The 11548-nt window shown below is 45.6% G+C and overlaps 1 protein-coding gene across 1 annotated transcript; it reads left to right on the top strand.

Moving 5' to 3' along the window:
• The first annotated feature begins 3192 nt into the window (after positions 1–3192).
• Positions 3193–11287, top strand: LOC128416411 (uncharacterized). The gene is made up of 5 exons (XM_053394130.1): positions 3193–3482; positions 5479–5553; positions 7148–7219; positions 9169–9350; positions 9476–11287. The coding sequence occupies exons 2-5, from the start codon at positions 5490–5492 to the stop codon at positions 10307–10309; spliced, it is 1152 nt and encodes a 383-aa protein (XP_053250105.1). The 5' UTR covers positions 3193–3482; positions 5479–5489; the 3' UTR covers positions 10310–11287.
• The last annotated feature ends 261 nt before the right edge of the window (positions 11288–11548 follow it).

The following is an 11548-nucleotide window of genomic DNA, read 5'->3' as shown; positions in this document are numbered from 1 at the left end:
CTCGGGTTACATACGCTTCAGGTTACATACGCTTCAGGTTACAAACGCCGCCAACCCAGAAATAGTACCTCAGGTTAAGAACTTTGCTTCAGGATGAGAACAGAAATCGTGCAGCAGCAGTAGGAGGAGGCCCCATTAGCTAAAGTGGTGCTTCAGGTTAAGAACAGTTTCGGGTTAAGAACAGACCTCCAGAAAGAATTAAGTTCTTAACCCGAGGTACCACTGTATATATATATATATATAGCTACTAACAAACAGCTTGCTAAATAAAAAGAGACAGGTTAAATCGAAAGAATCAAATAAATTCTCCTTTCAACATTGCTGCTAGGTATTTTAGACAGGTTTTTCAGAGGACATAAGAGCCTGCTGGATCAGGCCAATGGCCCATCTAGTCCAGCATCCTGTTCTCACAGTGGCCAACCACATGCTTAAGGGAAACCCACAAGAAAGTCCCAAGCACAAGAGCACTCTTCCTTCCCTGCGGTTTCCAGCAACTGGTATCCAGAGGCATCATTGCCTCTGCCTGTGGAGGCAGAGCATAGCCATTATGGTTAGTAGCCACTGACAGCCCTCTCCTCCACGATTTGTCTAATCTTCTTTTAAAACCATCCAGGTTGGTGGTCTTCACTGCCTCCTGTGGGAGCGAGTTCACAGTTTAATGATGAGCTGCATGGAGTACTTTCTTTTCTGTAATAATCAGGTGTATGTGTGCCTGCTCCTTAGAGTATACCAAGAAAAAAGCACACCAAGAACTCTGGCCAATAAAAGTTTCAATAGTGGGAGTGGTCCCTACTCGCAAATCAAATGTAAATTGTAACAAAAACTAATTGACTATTGATTTGTGAGTTATGGGGATCTGAAACAAGATCTGTGTGTGAATTCTCAGCAACAAAAGAAAGCAAGCAGGGAGGGACAAATAAATCTTTATGGTTTCAATTTATTATGTTTGGGGCCAACAAAGAATAAATATGCTCAGTGTGACACAAAGGAGCATGTTATATCATTATTTTGTTCCAGCTGGGTACATTTGCTGCTTACGTTGCCAGAGACATGTATGGATTGCAATTGCCACCTGCCACTACTATCAAGTGTGTCAATAAATGCTGCAATAACTAGGAGAAGATCTTGATTCCTCCTGCTACTAACCTCTTTGGAAGTCAAGTGGAGCTCAGCATTATGCCACTCTATCTTGTTCCTTCCCCTGGTACTTCTTCTTCACTATCCCTGCAGGGTTTATTGTCCACAAATGGATTTGTGAGATGATATTAAAAACAGGTTCTTCCTCTTATTTGTGGAACAAGCAAGCAAAGACTTTCTGTTTCTGGATCTCAGGCAGTGACGTCTGCCATCATATAGAGAGCAGTATCTTGGATACCCAAAATGAGCAGTGGTCCACCAATCGCAATTGGCTCTGTGGAGGAGTAGACCCTTCATAAATGACTGGGGCTGCTTGGCTGTTTGATTTATTCAAGCAGCCCCAGCAGGAGCTGCAAACTGGCAAGTTTTTAGCAACAAGGAAGCAAAAATAAAAACCAGTTCATCAGTCTCCGACACTCCTGCTTTTAAAGCTAGGTAAGTGCCATTATGTATATTTTATTTTAGCCATTCTCAGCTGGAGTCCTGAAGAAGAATGAGGAAACTGATCTGCATCATTGTAATGCTGCCTCCTTCTTGTTTAGCTGACCTTGAAATATGGCCAAGGATCAAACTGAATGTTTTTGCTCGGCCACCAAACTGAACTGCAGGATTCCTGTGTATTTTAGAGCATAATCCTGTACTTAGAAGTATTCCCAGGTCAGTGGGTCTAGGACTGCAGCATAAGGCTAGTAGCTGAATTAAGCCTACAAATCTATAAACACACTTAGAGACCTTGAACTCAACAAGGCTTACTTTTTATGCAAAACAGCGGTAACAGAGACTATTTACCATGAAGGACAGTTATCTATGTAAAATAAATGTGGTAGCAAATAAATCATTCTAAAAATACATTTCCCTGCAACTCAGAAAGCATACTTTTACATTTATATGTAATGAATGCACATATTTTATGTAATGAATGCACATATTTTATAACACAATAAGACAGAATAACATCCAGAATTTCCACATGGAGAAAGTTGTAAGATTGAGCTTTCAAATGTGATAGCAATCTTTTGTTGCTCAGATTGATACCATGGCCGAATATGCCTTGATAAAAAAAATGGCATGCTCTTTATTTGCAATCTGTATATGTAGGGAGAAACAAGATCCTTCATCTAGTAAACAGCCCTACTAAATAGCCCATTTGCCTATTTAACCATGCTATATGGATACCCAAGCTTTTCACTCAACTCGTGAAAATCAGTAAAACATTAACGATTTTGTTGCAATTATATGTACTGTAAGTAAGAGTATCTGGCCCCGATACTTTAATTACCTGCAATACACAGAACTAGGAAACATCACCAGCAACCGGGTTGTCAGAGTCGCTATAACTCTGTTATCTTTCCCCCAAAGAATCCTTAAGGCTAGTACTGTAGAATCTTAAAGTCTAACAAATTTGTTCTGGAAAAAGTTTTCATGGACCAGCTGCATAAATATTATTCTCAATTGGTGAGAATAGCATCAGATGCATGACATGTTATTCTCCGTTGGCAAATGTGTGCGTGTGCACACACAGCATATATGTGTGAAAAAATGGAGATAGAGTCAAATGGCAATGATATGCAAAAATTACAGGATGTAAATACAATTAAAGTTTAAATACATGTGCAGTAAGCACAGTTACTATTCACAGGAGCCATACTTAGTGAGGGGGTGGAAATCCCCATCCACACAAACACATACGCCCCCTAAAGGCAGTACTGTCAATCTTAGTCGAACACCCATCTGCTCTCAGGAGATTGATACAGCAGCATTTTTTTCCATCACCTCAGAGTTACAAGAGACAAACCAATAAGATCCACCCACAGGACGCTTTGCAAATGCACAGTGTGTTCTTTGGATTTATTTAAATACGAGCGATCCGACAGATGATTCCGAGATGATCTCTCCCCCACCCCCCGCCCCCAACTACAGCCTTGTCTCTGAGCAAGAGAAAAAATTTGCCTGCCAAGCACTTCGTGGCACGCGCTGAAAGCGACACAGACGCGGGCCACGACCACGGGGGCGGGCCAAGTTCGCCGCCCACCGCGGGCAGGCGAGGGGCGTTCCTGGGAAGGCGGAGGCGCCCCGCTTGCGCCTCGCAGACTACATTTCCCATCCTGCCCTTGCACGGTCCTCGCGGCCACCCTTCTTTCCCTCGCCAAGAGATGGCTAGGAAACGCCGAGAGTCCGGCGTGGATCTCGGGGCGCGGAGCTCCTTCCTGGCAGGTGCAGCGCAGGGCGATCCTCGAGGGCTGCGTCTGGAAGCGCAGCCAGAACTTTAGCCCGAAGTTCTGCTGCAGAGCGCGGCGCCACTTCCCGTCGAGGCGGAGAAAGGAAGCTGCGAGCCCCGACTCCGCGTATGTGGGGCTGCCCGACGGGCGGAGAGGGGCGCGCTGGGGATCCGGCGGGCAAAACTTGTAGCGTGGCCTCTGCCACGGAAGTGGGCTATGGGGTCAGGGAGGGGGAGCTGGCCGCCCCCGGAGACCCCGGAGTCTTTTATTGCTGGTTTTGCTTTGTTTGTTTTACGTCTGATGTCTCAGAATAGTTTATATCTTTCGCTTTCCTTTCCCTTGGTGAGCTTTATTGTGTGCGCTCGTAAACTTCCTGCTTTGTGGTTCTCTGGGAAAGGACCGGGGCACCAACGTTGCCATTTTTCCTATAAGACCCCAGTGTCTCTGAATACCAGTCGCTGGGGGTGAATTGGGGGGCGGGGGACGACCGTGGTAGCCAGGGTACTATTGCCCTCATATCCTGCTTCCCAGGAGGTATCTGGTTGGCCACTGTGGCCAATAGGAAGCTGGAGGAGATTGGTTCTTGGTCTGGTCCATTAGGGCTCTTTTTATGCTCTTGTCTTCTGGATGAGACCAAGATGTGGGTAGCCCAGCCCCAAGGGTCAAGTGGGGTGGTCTCAAGCAAGCAGTGACCTTCCGTCCTTCTGCTCCTGTGTGTGTGCCAATATCAAGTAATCGGAGATTGCCTCCGAACGTGTTCCGGTTTGTGTGGGAATGTGTAAACATCATTTACAACACAGTGCCAGTTTGCGCATTTGATGTGGGGTGATTAATCTCAATGTGGAACATTTATAACATCATGCCGGATGGTGGTTAAATATACAAGACAGAGAAGCCGACATTGTGTAATGAAAGCTGGAGCATAGGGGGCAGGGGAGAGAACTCGGGAAAGAAGACATTATATTGATTCTGGATCATTGCTTGATATTCTCCTGCCCGCCTACACAACATCCACTTCTGTGCTGTCAGAGTTCCTCTTTCTAATGCTTTGGAGCAACATGCTTTCAGGCTGGCTCTTAGAAGGCAGCTACAGCTGCACCCTGAACTGATGGGGACTCTCCACAGCCAGAGTTACAGCTTTGTCTACAAGTGATGTTAGGAATTAAAATTATTACAATTATTGAATAATTATTCAAGAACTCCAAAAGAGCTACAGCTCACAAACAACGTCGTCGTTTTCCAGGGATGAGACCTTCCTCTTGCAAGCACTTAAAGCTGCTTTTAATAATCAGACAGCTTCCCTGAATATTTCAATTAATAATGCCACATTTTCCCTTCATTGTGACTTTCCCCAGGCATAAGGTATATACTGCTTGCTTTCTCGTTCCTATATAATCTTACTGCTCATATATGGATATATACTTTGGCGTGTTTTCACAACATGAGGAACTTTATAATTCTAACAAGCAACTTGCTGCTTTCTTCATTTCAGTTGGGGACCAACCTGTTTATGGTTTCTACTTGAATTCTTCTTCTGAATCTGCAACCTGATTTTTTTTTTTAAAAAGTTCTACAAGTTCAGCAGTGAGTTTCAAATACAGTGGTACCTCTAGTTACGAACTTAATTCGTTCTGGAGGTCTGTTCTTAACCTGAAACTGTTCTTAACTAGAGGCGTGCTTTCGCTAATGGGGCCTCTTGCTGCCACTGCACCGCTGGCACACGATTTCTGTTCTCATCCTGGGGCAAAGTTCTCAACTCGTGGTAACTCTTCCAGGTTAGTGGAGTTTGTAACCTGAAGCGTTTGTAACCTGAGGCGTTTGTAACTCGAGGTACCACTGTAATCGATTACTTACTCTCTTCTAATTTTGGTAAGAATAACAATTTGGTCCAGTTTTCCATTCAGATTTGATTTGACACCTCTGGAGCATGCAAGCTTGCTTCTGTTCAGCATGCACACTTGAACGGCTTCATTACCACCCTTCAAAGGATTTTGCATATGAACTTGCCATTCTACCTTTTTGTCTTCTCTCAGTAGGCTAGATCTTCTATGCCCTGCTGTAAATCTGAGCTGTCCTGCTGAGGGTTTAGAGTCTAGAGCCCATCTGTTCTTCCCTATTTCAGATTTGGATGCCATGGAGTCAACGGCAGGCATAATGATGAACAAAGGACCAGATTCTAGGAAAAGTGGGATTACGGGTAAGTAAGAGAAGAGAGACAGACCCAATTCTAAAGGTACCCTCAAAGGGCTTCTGTTGCACAGAGACATGCTGAAACACACCAGCACACCCAATCTGCATCCTATTGTTCAGATTCGTGGCAATAGCCTGTTTCCCTGTGTGAGTCCATTTCTTGTTCTCCCTTTCTTTGTCCCTGCCCCATGGACATGGGTCTTCAAGATGAAACCTCGTAATACTAAGTAAGGTCACTGGTCCACAGAGCCAGGAGAAAGGTCCACAGAGCCAGAGCAAAGATTCAATCCCTGGCATCTCTAGGTCAGATGGAGAAGGACACTTGTCTGGAAGAGGTACTGCCAGTCAATGCAGACAGTTTCAACCAATGGTCTGGCTCTGTAGAAATCAGCTTCATATGTCTCATGTGTAGCTCACTGTTTTCTCCTATGAATGGCAGTGGCTCTCTAGGGTCTCAGGTGGAGGTCTTCCTTGGGCTGAGATCCTACCAAGGATTGAATCCGGAGCCTTCTTCTCTGAGTTCATTGGATGCTTCCCACATCATGCCCCATTTGTAGACTTCCTGGAAGCATCTCACTGACCTCTGTTGTTGTGTGTGCGCTGGATAGGGAACCTGTGGCCCTCTATGTGCTGTTGGACTCCAGCTCCCATCAACCTCAGCCTTTTGGCCTATAGTCAGGGATGATAGGAGCTGCCATCCAATTTATAGAACCAAAGCTTCCACATCTTTGTAGCATCATTATATGCCTGCCCATGGTACTGGGGAGTTGTTCGGACTATGAACCTTGACTCTTGCTCTAAATGTTTTGAGTTGATCCTCTGTGGTTGATACAAGGCATAAGTGCCATTTTAGGCAATCTCTCTTCATGTCAACATGGAAAGTCTTGTGCTTATTGTATCGACCCTCTTACAGAGACTCTGCCTTGTGCAAAGTATTTCATTTCATTTATTGAATTTATATACCACCCTATACCCGGAGGTCTCAGAGCAGTTCACAAAAAAAAATCACAATATATAAAATAAAAATAAAAACAATAATCCAATAACACCCCCCCAAAAAAGAGCCACATTTTAAATGGTATAGGATGTTGATTAGGTCAGCCAAAGGCCTGGTTAAAAAGGAACGTTTTTGCCTGGCGCCTAAAGGTGTATAATGAAGGCGCCAGGTGAACTTCCCTGGAAAGAGCATTCCACAGATGGGGAGCCGCTGCAGAGAAGGCCCATTCTTGTGTTGCCACCCTCCGGACCTCTTAAGGAGGAGACACCTGAAGGAGTGCCTCACAGTGCAGTCTCTGGAATACCTTCCCTGGTGCAACATCCCAAGTGTTTTGCTGCATTAATGCAACACCATCATTGCTGTGGCGAAATGTCCCTTGCACAGCAGACATAGGACTCATTTGCACAGCTCTTAGATTTTTTAGGTGCTTCAGTATGTTCTAAACGGTAATAGTATTGTCAACCATAAGCATTGCACGGGATTGGGGTGGTGGTGGCAGCTCACATGTTGCATGCATCAGCTTTAACATGTGCTTTTATTTTTACTTTTAATGTTATCTGATAAGCCATTCCTTGCCAATATGCATTTTTCTCTCAATTTCCAGGCTTGCTTACAAAGCACTTTTGGAAGGCCTTACGCCTGTCTTCCCCCGTGGCACTTTCCCAACACTGTACAGGTAGGTGAAGCATGCGATGCATTCCAATATACTATCTGCTTTTGTATTCTGCTCCTGTGGACCGAATACTGAAACTGAATCTGGACGGCAAGAAAGAATTGGAACATTTGAACGATGGTGACACCATTTGTTGTGACTGTGAGAACAAATCGTGCACATCAAGGAAATATAGGCACATCTCTATACGTTGCATGAATGAGACAGGTTGGACAAATATACTTTTTCAGGGTACAGAATTTGTTCACAACTCTTAGTGCAGAATCCAATGAATAGGGCAAAAGTAGCTATTGTCTTCGATGGAGAGATGCTGGCCACACAGCAAAACACTGGATTCTTACAGGGAGGCAAGATGGTAGCCTGTGCATGTTCAGCAGCTAGAATTTGTTGTTATGGGTTGGATCCCCTTGTGGCTTTCTCCTTGGGCTTTTGATTCAGCAGACTAGTGAAAGGTGAAGGTGATTTTTGTGGATTCCCCGTTTCTAACCCCTGCCACCTTCCATGTTGTTCTGGAGGGTCCAGATTTTTCAAGGACTGCAGGAAGGATTGGTGAGAATTGCTTCTTTCCCACCTTCTCTTAGCGGAAACGTCTGCTGGATCAAAAGCCTTTCTGCAAGCAGTGGAAGAGCAGAATTGGACTCAACCCTATTTACTTCATTTATTTCCTGCTTTTCTGCAACAGATCTCACTCAAAGTAGCAATCTTATAATATAAGTGCTGCTTTACCTGGAATAATCTCTGTTGTATAAGCATGTAAAAAAGAGCACCTTCCAAATTAACAACAAATTGCTTGATTTGAAGCACAGAATACGTAGCCTAACTGTGCCTGTTTGGCTGTGGATTTTTGTAACTGGATTGCAATGGATTAGCAGCCTAGCAGGATGGATTTGTGCTACTGGGAAAAGCTTTGGGTGCTGCAGGAGTTGCTTTGGCATAAGCCATTTTGTCCTCTGTCACAGCTACGCTCATTTGTAGGATCAAGGTATTCTCGGGCTTTCAGTATGAACAGATCCTGCTATTTACTAATTAATTTTAATGCATAAACAAGTTAAGGCCTAGAGCCCCTAATAACTGTCACCCATGTTAACAACACTCAGTGGTGGTTCTTTTTCCATGTTGCCTCTGGAAGGCAAGTGGCACATCATACAGTTATTAACTGCATGCTCTTTGCTGAAGGCACAGGCAATGTGCATTTAAACCAGCCTTGCAAGTGCATTTAAACCAGCCTTGCAAATAAGCCCACAAAAGTTACTAGCCTGCAAGCAAACCTACCAGCTTGCAGAGGATGACAAAGAGCTCAGTCTCTCCTATGGCAGCTTGCTGCACTTCTATGCTGGGTACAGAGGAGGGGAGCTTCCCTCTTCTTTCAGCAGCCAGCCTGGGTTATGTTCTGGTTGTAGTGGAGCAATGGAGCGCTCCATCTTTCTGCCAGCTTGCTTACTCACCTGAATGGAATTCCTGATCACCTATGACTGCCAGGCTAGTGCTTAAATATCAGGCTGATTCAAAACATACAGGGTTGTTAGTCCTACTCAGAATGGGCCCATTGAAATTAATGGACATGGCTCACTAAAATCCACTAAGTTCAGCGGCTGTACTGTAAATAGAACATACAAAGGATACAGCTCACACATTTTAAGGAGTAGATGAATCATTTTAATTTGTTTTCGTTAGTGGTCTATTAGCATATTTTACGTTTATACGCTGAGACAGAGGGAATGCTTATAGAAACGGATGTGACAGCTACCTTCCAGTGAAAGGCTCTGCTTAAAGCCGTGTGTGTGCTCATGGCAAAATATAATCTAAAAGCAATGGCAGTGGGAGTTGCGTGAAAGGAATTGCCTCTTCCCAGAGGCACAATTCATTAGCATTCATGATACGTTGTAGATCTGTGCAAAGGGGAGCTATTTCATGAGCATCTGTTCTTGGGGGGAACCATCCTTTTCTTTCAGGTTCTTGCCCAGACTTGATAATGAGCAGGAATGAAGTGCCGGAACAAAATAGAGTCCACAGAGAAGCTTCATCTAGGCCTCGGTCACCCATGAAGACTCACCAGACACTCTGCTTATCCCTCTCATCAGACAATGCCAGGCAATACAGTGGCTTGGTCTCTCTGGAGAACCTTGATACTCAGGTGAGTGATGATCTAAGAGACATTTGTTGGGGAATACACAGTTTGTTGTCTGTCATGCGGCTGCATCAGTTTGTGAATCTAGTAGCAGGAACTTAACTGATACCTTTCTCCTCTTTTTCAAATAGATGAAACAAGTCCACAGTGGTGGGGCAGCCAGCAGCACTGGTTCCCTGGAACGGGCATCCTTGTTTTGTGCTTCTGTACCCAGTTCCTCGTCCAAATCCATCCCCTCCAAGCCAACGGGATCTCCATCCAAGCCCAAGTCTTCCAACTCTTTGTTTTCTCCGTTGCTGCCAAAGGGCAGCTTTGAATTCAATCCTAATCCATCATCTGTTTCTGGCTCCAAGAAGCGCCGCAATGGGAGTCTCAAATCCGGGGAGGCCAGTGACCCAAAGCCAAGGGAGCTGCAGGCAGGCTTCGGTTTCTTGGAACCGGTCATCGCCAGGGTAACGGACTTCATCTACGTGGGGAACCTCCGTGCGGCTTACAGTGGGCAGGCGCTGTGCAAGAACCAGATTGACAGCATCATTGACGTGAGCAGCTTGCCTAGCGACTGCAGGCTGAGCTTCATCCCTTGCACCTGCAGCCGAGGGCCCCAGCATAGCTGGTCCCGCCTCAAGGTCCAGGGGCCTTTGGAGGAGGAGCGTCTTTCTCTGCAGCAGCCGTGCTTCTGGGACATCAACCGGTGCCTTGAGGCCTCGCTGGAGAAAAGGAAGCGGGTTCTGATTCACTGCAGGGATGGCTACTCCCTGGCTCCTACCTGCGTCATCCAGTACCTGATGGTCAAGCACCACATGAGGCTGCTGGCTGCTTATGAGTTTGTCAGAGCAAGGTACCCAGTGAACATCCAGGAGTGTCACCAAGACCTGCTGGTGGACCTAGAGAGATCTCTGTGGCCTGGAGAGGTGGACATGGAGTGCTCTAAACAAGCCATGTCGAGGAAGATGGCATGGACTTAGGGTCAAGCTAGATGGCAGCAGTTTCATCTCACACGTGTAGAAAGGTGGGGAGGAATGTGGTTCATGGTGACTGAAGCTTCTCTCCTTGCCTGTCCCTCCTCTCCCAGCACCCTCCCAGTATCTAGGAGAGGGAGCAGGTCTTGCATTGTACACACTCCCTTCATCCACCTCATTTTTCCGCAGCAGGGATGGCTCAACTTTTTCCGCTGCATTCGCTCTTGGCTAGCCTTTCAGGGGCCATGCCCTGGTGGAGGGCTTGAGGAAAGCAGAAATGGTGTCTCCAAAGTGGGCATGATCATCCTGGGCCCACTGTTTCCTACCCTTTCTCAGTTCTTTCACACCTTTTCTTCCATGTACACAGCCACGCACACACTACACATCCCTGTCACAGTGTTGAACTTCCCCGGGAAGATTTAAATCTCTCCACCACGTCCAGTGCTGCAGTGTTGAGGGCTATTGCTGTCTCTCCTAAAAAGGGCCCAACCTCTGAAGACCATAGGCAGTGGTTCCCCCCCCCCTTGCAGCATTGCACTGGGGGAGGAAAGCAACCACTTGAAAGGGCTTGGCAGGCATGATTTGGCCCATGGGTTTACCACCCTTGTTCTACAGCAAGTTCCTGGTTTCAGCTCATGGGACTGCAGTAGCCATGCCTACTTTGGATCTTAGGATACAGTAAATAACCAAATACCATAAGAAAGCATGTGAGCGCTCAAAGCCAGTCAGAAGGCCTAAGGATGCCATTACAACGTTTCTGTTATGAAGAAGCTGCCTTATATTGAGCTGCCTTAAACCATCCTCCCCCAGTAGATCCTTTTGCAGCCCATCTAACTCCTTCATTGGAAGATGCCAAGGACTAAGTTTATGTATGCAAGTATCTGCTTTGTCACTGAGCTGTGGACCAGGGCTATGTTTGCTCTAAAAATACTTTGCAGGGTGTGGGTGGGTGTCTTTTTTAAACTTGATTTGGCCAGTAATGAAAAGAACTGAAAGGGGACTGAAAATATTCAGAGGACTGTCACCACTGGAAATCTTAGTTTGCAATTCTTCTGCTTTCTGAAGTTGACCAGGGCATTGGCCAGACACATTCAAGCAAATACTGGTAATCACCATAAGACTAAAAAATTTGCTTTTTTAAAAAGTGAAAACTGAGTTTCCTAGGAAACGAAATTATGCATCTAGTACCACAATCTGTGGTTTGGGAGGGGTTTTTTTAATGCTCCTGTGAAATTACAGTTTGCA

Source organism: Podarcis raffonei, chromosome 1 (assembly GCF_027172205.1).
Source record: "Podarcis raffonei isolate rPodRaf1 chromosome 1, rPodRaf1.pri, whole genome shotgun sequence".
NCBI classification, from domain to species: domain Eukaryota; kingdom Metazoa; phylum Chordata; class Lepidosauria; order Squamata; family Lacertidae; genus Podarcis; species Podarcis raffonei.
Note: the sequence above shows the minus strand (reverse complement) of the source record. Positions and strands in the feature narration are given on the sequence as shown.